The 12,542-nt window shown below is 54.3% G+C and overlaps 1 protein-coding gene across 2 annotated transcripts in view; it reads right to left on the bottom strand.

Moving 5' to 3' along the window:
* CRMP1 (collapsin response mediator protein 1) overlaps positions 1 to 12,542 on the bottom strand; it is a 68,480-nt gene extending 55,938 nt beyond the window's left edge. The window contains exon 1 of one of the 2 annotated variants that reach the window (XM_030864335.2): positions 12,063 to 12,542. In XM_030864335.2, the coding sequence (XP_030720195.1) occupies positions 12,063 to 12,443 (381 nt within the window). In that variant the 5' untranslated portion in view covers positions 12,444 to 12,542. Of the gene's footprint in view, positions 1 to 7,830; positions 8,099 to 12,062 lie in introns of those variants that run through there. The other variant, XM_030864336.2, reaches the window with a different exon arrangement.

Genomic DNA, 12,542 nt, shown 5'->3' with positions numbered 1-12,542 from the left:
AACCCTGAGGGGCTATGAATATGGTCTGATGTAAAGTACATGGCAGCATAATTTGGGGACACGTACAAAATCTCGAACAGCCACCTCTTTGCTTTATGCAATTCTGCATCAGAACCGTGGAGTTTTCCCATGGAATTGACCCCAAGTTCTAACACCAAGCAGTTATTCGGTCAAGACCCTGGGGAAATGTGTACTTTAATGATTCAACATATATATATGGAAGATTCCTCTTGTAAAAGCTTGCTTTCAGTGTGAAATGCAGTGAAGCCCATTAATATGCCAGGCCTGCCTTCTCCCCACTGCCAAAGTACCACTTGGGAAGTCTTTATTTTTTACCTCCAGAAACCCTTCACGCCACCCTCATCTCCTTCTGGATGGTAACTACCTAAATGCTAAATCCATGGATAGGACATTTGTTAAGGTCAAATGCAAGAGTATCTTAAGACCTCACTCAGCAAAGATGCAAAGCTTGCAATCTAGTGGTTTTTGTTTGTTTGTTTTGCGGTACGCGGGCCTCTCACTGTTGTAGCCTCTCCCGTCGCGGAGCACAGGCTCCGGACACGCAGGCTCAGCGACCATGGCTCACGGGCCCAGCCGCTCCACGGCATGTGGGATCTTCTCGGACCGGGGCACGAACCCGCGTCCCCCGCATCGGCAGGCGGACTCCCAACCACTGCGCCACCAGGGAAGCCCTGCAATCTAGTTTTTATTCATCCACTCACAGAATATGGAGTCCCTGCTATGAGTCACCAATGCATAAGAGTGCTCCTGAGGAGATGCTGAGGAAAAGTAGATGTTGTCCCAATCCTCCAAGTGTGCACAGTCAAGTGGACAAACCAAAGTTACCCAAGTGGGAGTGCACCTGGGGCACAGGCCCAAGGAAGGAGTAGGAAGCTGAAACTTCATACGTCCATAGCCATCACTTCCCTCCTATTACCTGTTTACTCTTGTTTTCTAGACCAGCCTCTCTGTGAAGTATCCTAGATCCCATTCCATTTCCTAAGCCACCAATGCAGAGTTGCCTTTTCTCACTAAGAGCAAAGTTAGGATTTGGTCTTTGCATCTCTCTACGGCAATGAATCTCAACCTTTCTGTGTTCAGGACATAGTTACCAATGGTATAAAAATTTGCAGCAGTCTTGAAGGGATTAAAGACATAAAACACCACCAAATGAGTCAGCAGCAATCACTACCATGTCATCCCAACTACAGTGTGACTGTGTCCATCTCAGAGGGCCTTTCGTGTCTCCTTAATTGAACTTGCTTACTCTTCAGCAACATGGCGCTGCGCTGTCCACTGCCCTGACCCTGTTCTCTTATATGCTCAAGGGGCAAAGTCTTCTGATGTCCCCTTTCCATTACAAGAGCTTCCTTTTCCTCACAGAAAAATTAGACACTATTCCATACTGTTCCGTTCGTGAGTGCTCAGGGATCTACCTGATAGATGTTACTAGAACAATTTTTAGACTTGGTTGTAGTAAACATAAACTTTAAATGCTGATCAAAATTTAGCAGCACATCCACACAGGATTTTTTCAGTACACCACTGTGCTCACAGCACATGGGCTGAGAACCACTGGTTGCTGGAATATCTTGCGTTTTCCTGTCTTCCACCAGTGCCTCTTGTACATGGGTCCTTAATCTCTATCTCTGGGCCTTGCCTCTCACCCCCATGCCGTTCTGTGTTTCTAATTTCTTTCAAACTCACCCCTTAAACTTCCTGACCACCTCGTTATCAGCTCCAACAGGTGTTTATTAGCATCTCCAATGGGCCACGATGTTCACATTTAATCCTCATATCTGCTCCAGAAAGACTAACACTGGGCTCTTTGCCATCAGTTTAGGCCTTGATCATGCAACTTGCTTTGGCCAATGGTTATGAGCAGATATGAAATGTACCATAGCTGAGCAGGACTTCTTAAAGGCATTTGTGCTTCAAGCCTCTGCTCCTTCAGCCTGTGTCTCAAGGTGAGGCGATCCAAGGGGCAGACCCATTGCTCGCAACAGCCAGGGGCAAAGCCACAGCCAATCCAGGTCCTCATGTAACATGAGCAAGAAATAAATGTATGTTGCTGAAAACCACTGAGACTTCGGATTGTTTGCTATGGAACAAAGGTAACTAATACACCATCTTGCAGTAAGAGTAATAACCGCTAACCCATTGAGCATATACTGTGTGCAGGTACTGTTCTAAATATCTCACATATATTAAGTCATTTAATTCTCAAGGGAAAAAACACCTATGGAGTATTACTATTATTACCACTTTACAAATTAGAAAATTGCTGCATAGAGAAAATAAGTGATTTGCCAAAATTACACAGCAAGTAAGTGGAACAGCTAGGATTCAAATCCCAATAGTCTGGCTTCAGAATCCACATTCTTCCATGTTGCCTTCATTATACCATCCTCCCAGTTCAAGAACTTCCAGAGGCTTCCTATTACCCACAGAATCAAGTCAGAATATCCTATAACTAGGAGCTGAATTATCTAATCTAACTCTGTAAAGAAAAGGAATCTGAGACCTAGAGAACTGACTTGTCCAAGATCAAACACCCCATTTGCATTTAAGCCAGACTTAGAACGCATGGGCTATTTCCATCACTTTGGGTGCATTCTGCCTGACTTCCAAAGCCTTGTAGAATTCCCCAGTCCCCCAGCCATTTAAATTTATTTCAAGATCCTCACCCTCGGGTTTAGCTATGTAAAACTCTTATTCTCTTCTGACAACATTCACTCCCCAGCCCAGGTCTCGACCCTGCTGTTCCACATGCCTTGCATGTTCTTCCTTTGTCTCCACCAATCAAATCCCTCAACACCTAGCTCATGCCATCCCCTAAGCCCCAGGAGGGCACCCCTTCTTGCTTCTGCCAATGCTGAGCCCTCCCTTCCCTGAACTTCTCTAACACCTGTGCTCTATTCCACACTTACCCTTTGGTCATTTTTAAGTCGTTCCATGTATGTGCAATTTTTCACTTAGATGGAAAGGTCAGGATCATGAAATACGTATTTTTTAACTGCTCATGACACCTTGCACAGCTCAAGGAACAAAACGGTTAAGATATGCAGTTAACAGTCGTTGATTACCTGCCATTCTGAATTTTCATCTCCTCAAAGAGAGCCTGAGTTCGGGGAAGGGAACTATCGTCTATCTGTTAGCTGCTTACTATGTGCCTGGTACATTCACATATGTCATATCATGTGTTTCTGGGTATTCAGTCTTGGCCAAGTTCATTACAAGACACAGGCAATCAGGGCTCAGTTGGCATCGTTATGTTATGGAAGATGTCACAACTCAGTATCACTTGTATGCTCACAAACACTTTTTAAGAATGTAATTTAAAATAATTCTTCCCCAAAGAAAATGGCCCACTTCTTCCTGTCTGATCATGAACTTGACCTAACTGAGAATGTCTGCTTCTCTGCCCTGGATGACAGAAGCTGAATCAGGACCATATGTCCAGAAGCACACCCCCAGTGGTCCAAATCACTGGCAGGTTTGGTCTCTGCTTTTCCTTGAGTCTCAGTCTTGCTATTCTATTTCCCTCTGATTTCACTATATGCAGGATAAATCACTCTAGGCGTCTCAAATCCTTTGCATAAAAATGCAATGAGGGCTTCCCTGGTGGCGCAGTGGTTGAGAGTCCGCCTGCCGATGCAGGGGACACGGGTTTGTGCTCCGGTCCGGGAAGATCCCACATGCCGCGGAGCGGCTGGGCCCGTAAGCTATGGCCGCTGGGCCTGCATGTCTGGAGCCTGTGCTCCGCAATGGGAGAGACCACAGCGGCGAGAAGCCAGTGTACCGAAAAAAAAAAAAAAAGCCAATGAGATAAACTAGATACTTATAAGGTAGGCTGAATGCTATCCTCAGGAAGAAGCAAGTTTTTTGCATATTTGTCCATTAGAATAACTAATTCAGTCCGATGTAATTTTTATTTAGTAATCTCTTTCTTCTCTGCTCATCTTTACTGTTTTACTGTTTGATCGCACACACACACACACACACACACACACACACACACACACGCAAACACACAGATTTCAATCAGACAGTGACTCTCTTACCAGGCAGACCAGCCCATCTACCTTCCCTGCTTGAACAGGACCTCTTCATTCCTCCACAAGCCATTGAAGAAGCTTCCAAGTCTCTATAATCCTGTTTACTCTTTGGGAAACAGGCTGCATTCCTCACAGGACTGTTCTGAAAACCCAATGAAAGATCACGGAAATCCTTTTGAATGCTGTAATGGTCTGCAAACTCATGATGTCTTCTCTGCAATAACAATACTTCATAACCATGGTGGTGGACACTCCTGCCTCCCCCTTCAGTGGCTCTGTTGGGACAGCTGCTTCTGCAGGGCCACGAGCCCTGTGCCTTTGTTTGCTCAGAGCCACGCCCAGGATGCCCCTACTCACTTAACCACCGCAGTGGGCACCGAAAAACCATTTTAACTAAATTAATCCCGGCTATGCCATTAGTTTTTGAAAAAAAAGCCATACATGAAAGAGAGCTTTATTAATGTTTTAAACAATCCTTGGGGGCTGAAGCCAAGTGTTTTGGCTTCTTCCCTCTTCTCTAGCAGGCTATTCTAGCATCTCAGAAAAAGGCTGAGGCAGAGAAAAGAGGAAAAGACACCATAGTCAACATGAGTAGAGCATTTTTGTGATTCAGCCGTGCCCTTGCCTCTGTCCACACTGTGCCCTGTCTGGAGTGTCCCTTTTCCTCCTCTGCTCACATACTCTCTCTCCTATCTCTAATTTCACTGCTGAATCTGAGACCTTACCCCCTTTGTTCAGATGAGCAAACTGAGGCTCACAGGAGGAGTGACCCAACATCAAGCAGGTGGGGACCTGGAGATGCAGCTGACAGCTGTATCTTGGTCCTTTCTTAAGCCCCACTGGGTCCCTCCACAGGCCACACATACCGTGGCTGCCAAAAACATCTTAACCGTCTCCAGGATTTGCTCTAACTGCACATAGAAGCCACACTTGGTCACAGAGGTCAGGCTCCTGCAATGCTGACTTTCCTTCAGTTTCTCCAACGGGCCACACTCTTTTGCCACAGAACCCCTCCCTCCTCACCCACCAGGACTAGGCTGGGTATCCCTGCTGTGGTCTCCTCAGCCTCCTGTACTTCCCCTTATAACACCCCCCCACCAACATTTTGTGGCTATTTCAGGCTGAAATGTCAGTCTTTGCTAAACTCTGTGAAGGCAAAGGGCATGCCCATCTCATGCCCACTTTCCTTAGCACCCAGACAGTGGCAGGCACAGACCAGGTGCTTATTATTAACTTACCAAATGAGTTCTATTGATTGAACAGGTTAAGGGTGCAGCATGTGGAAAGCCACAATGCCTATCCATTCATTTAATGGCATTCTGGTTCCTGTCAGACCACGTACATTATCAGCAAAAGGTCCTCAGGAAGCTGTGGGTCCTACAAAGGAGCTCCATCCAAGTCCATCCTCTCTGGCTTCTCCTTTAAACCACACATTTTTCTAGCTGGAGCGGACTATGTGGGCCAAATTAAACACAAATGTTTCATCAAGGACAGCTTTCCCAGGAAATGAGGCGCATTTTCAGCATCTCTCCTCCCCATGCTATTGAAGCTGTGGGATCCACTCCATGTGATTCTCTTTTTTTTTTTTTGTGGTACGCGGGCCTCTCACTGTGTGTGGCCTCTCCCGTTGCGGAGCACAGGCTCCGGACGCACAGGCTCAGCGGCCATGGCTCATGGGCCCAGCCGCTCCGCGGCATGTGGGATCCTCCCGGACCGGGGCATGAACCCGTGTCCCCAGCATCGGCAGGTGGACTCTCAACCACTGCGCCACCAGGGAAGCCCCCATGTGATTCTCTTTTACACATGCGTTGACTACCTGCTTCGCACAAAGGACTAAAGCAGCAGGATCAGCCAGCAATTCTGAAGCCCTTACTGTGTGCCTACGAAACACTAAGCACTTTGCCAGTGTCCTCTCAGATGCTCAAGGGTCCTGTGAAATGGCCAGTGCTAAGCCCACTTTGGATATAAGAGCACGGAGGCTCAGAAAGGAGGCAGAGCAGAGATGCACACCCAGATCCGTCTGCTGCAAAAGCCTGGGCAGTTTATCTCCACTCCAGAGGGCCACAGCCTGCAGGCAGGGTGACCGCTGCGGCTGTGCAGGCAGAACTACACAACTCCGGAGGCACTGTTCCCATACACCTGCCTCAAAGACCATCTGGCTAAACGTGCTTCTTGGAAACCGGGATCCTGAATGGGGCACAGACCTGCTATGGGCAATAGTCACAAAGGTACCCTGGGTTCCTGACTCATCAGTCACTGCATCCCCTCTACCTCCATCTCCTGCCTCAGTTCCCCTGGGGTCAGGGTTGGAGAGGAGGAAAGCCCGGACTAGCTCATGCAAATATCCAGTTCGTTCCTCCCACACTGCCTAGCCCAGGGCAACCACATCCCTTCCATTGATTCTTAGCCGACTACAGTGTTAAGGGATTGGTCCCTTATACCGCTGTGTCTCAGAGGGCAAGGATTAGGGATGGGCAGGAGGTGGTCCCCACCATCAGGGGGCACGTCTCTGGACTGTAACTCAGCAAAGGTCTGCCGACAAGACCTGAAGCTGGGCGGAAGAGTTTTCTAAGAGAGCCTCAATCCAGAATTGGGCAGAATGCAGGGCTGTTCTGGGGAGGCAAGGGGTCCCAGTTCTTTCCCAACCTTCCTCTCAATTGCCTCCCCAACCAGTGCTCCAGCCTCTGAGAACTTTATGTGGACAATGCCTCCTTCAAAAGATTTATTGAGAAGATTCAAGAAAACAAGATCCACAATACACTGGGCAGGCAAGTGGGAAATGTCAGCTTCATCACCCCTACCCACGGCTGCCCTCACCAAGGTGTTCTGGGACCATCCTTGAGCCTGGATTCTGGATAAAGGAGGATGCTAGGTCTCCTGCCCTCAAACCTCAAGCATTGCCCTGGAGGATTCCATCATGCCTTCCAGCACCTGGCTGCTCAGATATCAGCCACCCAAGGCCCATGGGTTTCACCAGCACCTGTGGTCCACATCCCTCAGGAATGGTTTGGTTCAACTCTGGTGCCAGACAGGGAATGAGGCGGAGGCCAGGTCTCTGGACCCGCTGTGTCCTCAGCTCCCCACCCTGAGACAAAGCATAAAGACCAGGGATCCTTTGTTTCCGGCCACACCCAGAGACACCGAGAACTGCTCAGCCACCGCCACCATTCCCACCCCCCAGTGTTAACCCTTCCCGGGACACAGCCGCCAGGGCCGCCCCATCAGGTTATTTTTAGCTGCAGTGAGGAATGGGAGGGGCTCCTCCATCATGGCGCTGTCTCTAGGTCCAGACTTCCACTTCATCGGTTTGGGCGGGGAGTGGCGGGGGGGAGTGGGGGAGGGGCGGTGGTCGATCATTTTCCTTACTCTGGCGGGGAAGAAACGCTGCCGCGAGGTGCAACAGCTAGACTGTGCAAAGGGCGCCCGCTGGAGGCTCAGCTCCAGGGCCGGAGGGAGGGGGTTCGGACACCGAGCCCCTCCCTCTTTTGTTCAGCTCCGCATCCTCCGGGTCCAAGCCATCCGCTGCAAGCCCGCGGGGAGAGGGACCCGAGGCTCCCGCCCCGCCCCGCCACGCCGGGCTGCCCTCCCCCGCATTGTCCCCAGAGGCTGGGGGGAGGAGGCTGCAAGGCCGAGACCGGCCCCGCCCCACCCGCCGCGACGCAGGAAAGCCCCTCGGGGGCCGCCCGTTAGGTCCCCCTGCGGATCCCGACCCCGGCGGCGACCACCACCACCTCGCCAAGAGCGGCGGGGCCAGGGCGGGGGCCCAGCTTACCGTGATATGCGGAATGCTCTTCTTGCCCTGGTAAGACATGGCCCCCCTCTGGCGCCCTCCGCCCGGCCGGTGGACCTGTGGGGCTGGCTTTCGCCCTGTCTGGCTGTCTCTCGGTCCCGCTCCCCGCGGCGCGGTGACAAAGGCCCGGGATCAGTGAAGAGAGGGACGGAGGCTCGGCGCCCGCGGCTGCCCACGCGCCCGGCTGCCCCGGCTGCTCGGCCCGCCCGCCGCCGCTGCCGCTCCGGCTGCCAGCACCGCCCGGCTCCGCGAGGAGGGCGGGAGGAGGAGGGAGACGCGAGGGCGGGAGGAGGGGGCTGCAGACAGACAGCTCCTCCCGGCGTCGCGCAGCCGAGCCCGATTCGCCCCTCTCGGCTCGAACCAGGAAGCGCTTCCCTTCAGATCTCCCCCACTCCGCCCCCCGCCCCCGCCCCTCCCCGACCGCCCAGCCCCGCCGACCCCCACCCCGCGCACACGCCCTCTGCTGGGCCCCGGCCTCGCTCTCGGATTGGGTAGGTCTGGTTTTCAGGGCTCCTTTAAAAGCCAGAGATGAACTTCGGGTGCGCAGGCAGAGGCCGTGGGCAGCGCCACAGGTGTGCAGCAGTGCATCTGCAGGCCTCCCCGAACATCTGCGTGGGGGAGGGAGTGTGGGCTGGGTGCCCAGAACCCGCCCCGGCTGCTGGTGCGCTCGAGGCCCTCCAGGATCCAGCCCAGGCCTCTCGTTCCACAGCCTGCGTTAGTCCCTCCGCTGCGCCACTCCCTGAATAGACCGAGCACATCTCCAGCCCCAAGTCCAAGCCTTTATTCAAACTGTGTCCTCTCTCTGACTATCTTACCTCAGACAGAAGTCTATCTATTCTCCCAGACTCACCTCCTAGGGCTTCTCCATGAAACCTTTCCCTGCCACTCCTCCCACCCCCATCATTGAACCAGCCTCCCTCCCCCCCTGCAGCAGGGACCCCAGAGACAAAGGCCTAATTAGTGACTGACCTGCTCTACTGCCTGCAGCCCCTCTCTCATCACAGGGCCCCCTGCCATTGGGGCCACCGGCTTATCCCCAGAGCCTTGTCTACCAGACAGTGATTGCTGATTGCAGAGCCAGACCATTGGCACTAAGGAGCCCAGAGCCCCTAGGACAGGCTAGCGGTCAGGAGGGGGAAAAGGATGTCCTGGTTCCCAGTGGAGAGTGGACACCAGCCCCAGCGCCCATAATCCAGGTGTTGCTTTGGCGAGAGGTGGGCAGGAGTCCTGGGCTAGCTTGATTAACTTCTTGACAGAAGAGGAAAGAGGGAAGAGGGGGAAAGCGGGGGAGCCCTAGTAAGCCCCCATAGGGCTAGACAGGTGCCTCCCAAATCCAGGCAGATTAAAATGCCAACCTTCTACTTTCTGCCTATAAAACCCAAACCCACAGGCTCGGTAAAAAGACCCCACCTTCTTTACTTCCAGCTGCCACACAGAGGACGGGGTGCCAGGCCTGGTGAAGCTCCCGCCACTCAGGTTAGGGCCTGAAGCCTTTACCTCCACTGCCACCTGGAGGCCAGTCCTCCAGTCCAGGACAGAAGGCCAGAGACGCCTGGGCCTTAAAGTGGAGATAGGGTTTTATGTTCACAAAATAGAAACGGCTTAGTATTCCAGGAACACTAGGCCATAAGTTTCCCATTTCACAGGGGCGAAATTGAGGCTCACAGAGATAGAATGAAATCTTAGATACAAAGCATGTGAGCTGCAGCAGAGCAGTATCTGGAAGCCAGGTTCCTGCACAACTTGTCTAGAGCTCACTCTTGGCTCTGAGTTGGGTCCTAAATTCTTGTTGCTGACCGGAAATTGCAGGTCTCCCTCTCTCTGACACTACATCCCCTTCCTCAGCGTTGCTAAGGGCTAGGTTCCACGAACCAGGGCCCCTCCCAGGCTTCAGTTTGGGCAGGGAAGCTCCAGGATTGGAGAGGAGACCTCCTGCGTATAGGGGGAGGGGCACTCGTCTGCTATTGGCCAAACAGACCACCGCTCCCAAGTGGACTTCCCGGGTACAAAGCGCCGCAGTCGCACAGCCTCGGGCCTCGGCAAACGCTGCGCCTGCGCCGCAGAAACCCCTCCTCCCTCCCCGGGAAAGAGCTTTACGGGCGCGGGGGAAGGGCCCCGGCGCCCTCTGCAAAGCTCAGGAGCAGCGAGGTCCGCCGGCCCCCGAACCCGAACCCCGTGGCTGCTCGGTCAGCAGAAAGTAAAACTCTCCCCCACAAGGGAGACCGCGAGCACCTAGGCTCCACAGTTCCGAACCTCGCGTGCTCCTGGAGCCCTTGGCGCGCCGGAGGCGCTGCCTTTTGTCCAGTACCCGAGAAGCCATGGAGAAAGGGGAGAAGGCTAGAGGGGGAGAAGAAAGAGGAGTGGGAGAGGTGAAGGGATCAGCGTCCCCAAGGGCCGAGGCGCGGCTGCGGAGCCGTCCCAGACAGAGCCCAGGGGCGATGCTGGCTTTGGTGACATTGACTGCAGGTCCATCAGGGACGCTCTTGTACAGCTCCCGGCCGTGCACAAAGCTCTCTCGCCTCCCTGATACTCCACCACGCCTTGAGAGAGGCTGGGAGATGCCACCCCCATTTCACAGATGAAGAAGCTGAGGCTCAAGAGGACGCAGAGCCTTGACTGGAAACTAGGATTCTCCGGTATTGGCCCCGGCTTCTTGGTCCGCGGCCCCGAAGCCTCCCGCTCGGGCTGTGAAGCCTGGATCCCAAGCGAGGTCGGACACTAGGGAAGGAGGTGGGCAGGGCAAGATATAGAAGGGATAGGGACAAGGAGACGGGATCCTCTCGATATCTCCATTCCTTGCACACACACCCCCACAGACACACACACCCTCACTGTAGACTTGCATCTCGCGAGGCTCAGGATTCAGGACCACGGAGAGTTCCCGAGCTACCGAGACTGAAGACCCGGGGCGTGGGGGTGGGGGCAGGAGGAGACCCACTATTGGGTCGTAGCAGCCACAGGCCAGCCCAGCCCCCCCCCCCACTCCTCCAGGAAGCCCTCCCAGATTTCTGTCCAGATCAAACTCTGCCTCCTCCGGGCTCACTGTATGCCTCTCAGAGCATTTAAGGGGAGAAGGGTTAATAAAAATGATGATAAGGATCAAACTCAAATAAACAACAAACACTTATTGTATGCTCACTACCTAGCGGCATTAACTGATTTAATTTTCACAATGAATTTGTTACCCACCCTGGCCTAGGGTGGGGCCGGAGTGCTAAACAGGGAACCCAGCACCTATCAGGGGCCTGGGACCTGAGCAGTGCTCAGACATGGAGTTCTGGGGTAAGGCTACAGCTCGTCGGCCCTCGGGTGCTCCAACTTCCGTTTTCCAAGCACCTCACCCATATATCCCAAAGCTGGGTCGTCTACCCATCTTCCCCCAATGCTCTGGCGACCCCAGCTAAAGGGAGATAAGCCATAGGGCCCACGGTCTGGCGTTCCCTCTCCCTGATGTTTCCCCACTTTCGTGGGGGGGGGAACCTCCAAGTCTAGGAGGCTACTGACCCCGGTTCAAACCCCCTCTCTGCCTCCAACTTGCTCTGTGAAGTGAGCACAGAGGCGTTGTGCTGTGGGACTCAGGAGCATCCTCTGAAGATGGTGATTGCGGCTGGCGGTTTCCAGTTCTGTCTGCCCCACGATCTAAATCTTTAACCAAATCCTTGCCCCGGAAAATACAGAGGGAGCACTCAGGAATGGCTTAAGCTTTAAGCCATGTGACCACAGGCATTTCACTGAACCTCTCCCAGCGCCTGGTACATAGTAGGTGCTCTATAATTCCTCATGAGTGAGTGAATACATGAAGGGATGAATGCGGAACAGAGCTCCCTGTCTTTTCGTAAAGCAGAAAATGAGGATCCTTGGATGAAATTAACCCCAGAGGTCCCTCTGCGCTTTAAGGGACCATGTGGCGGCTTTAGCCAACTTACTTCCCTCTCAGAACCTCGCTCTCCCTTTCTGCAGTGGAGGAGCGGGGGTGCTGGATCTCGAAAGACCCTTTGGAGTCTCACGGACTATGCTGGCCAACACTGACCGAGTCGCACAACCTCTCCGAACCTCCTGAATGATGGGGTGGGGGAGGGGCGTTCCGTAGCTCTCCCAAGCCTGGCCGCAGTGGCCCCAGCACTCCTGCCCGGGCACTGCCCTCGGGCGGCCCCACGCCCAGCGACCCAAGGGTCCCGTCCCCTCCGTCCGGCCCACGCGCGCCCCGAGGGTACCTGGCCATTGTCCCGGCCGAGTGGCAGGTCCCGGGGCGCGGGGCAGCGGATGCGCAGCGCAGTTGGTCGCTCGTTGCGCTCGCCCGGCGAACTGACTGCCGAGCCCGAGGGATCGCTCACGTCGCTGGCCGTGTCCTCGCTGCCTCCGGGCCCCGGCAGGCCGACCGCGTCGAGCCGGCCAGCACTGCGCGGTGTGCGCGCGGAGCCTCGGCGGCCCACGCTGTACGCGTCGAAGTCGATGGTCTTATTCTCGTAGGCGCCCTCCACCGCGGCGAACATGCCGCCGTACTTCTGGCGCGGGGTCTGCGCCGCGCTGCCCGGCCGCGCCAGGTACACGGGCAGGTCGTCCTCCGTGTTCCACGCGCGCCGCCGATCCGCCATACCGGTCCAAGGCCGGCAGCCCGCCCGCGCTCCCGCCCACCCGCGGCCCTAGCCACCGCTGTGTGCCGAGCTCAGCGCTCCGTGAGGGCCGAGTCTGCC

Source organism: Globicephala melas, chromosome 5 (genome assembly GCF_963455315.2).
Source record: "Globicephala melas chromosome 5, mGloMel1.2, whole genome shotgun sequence".
Taxonomy (NCBI): Eukaryota; Metazoa; Chordata; class Mammalia; order Artiodactyla; family Delphinidae; genus Globicephala; species Globicephala melas.
This window is presented reverse-complemented; position numbering and strand designations above follow the sequence as displayed.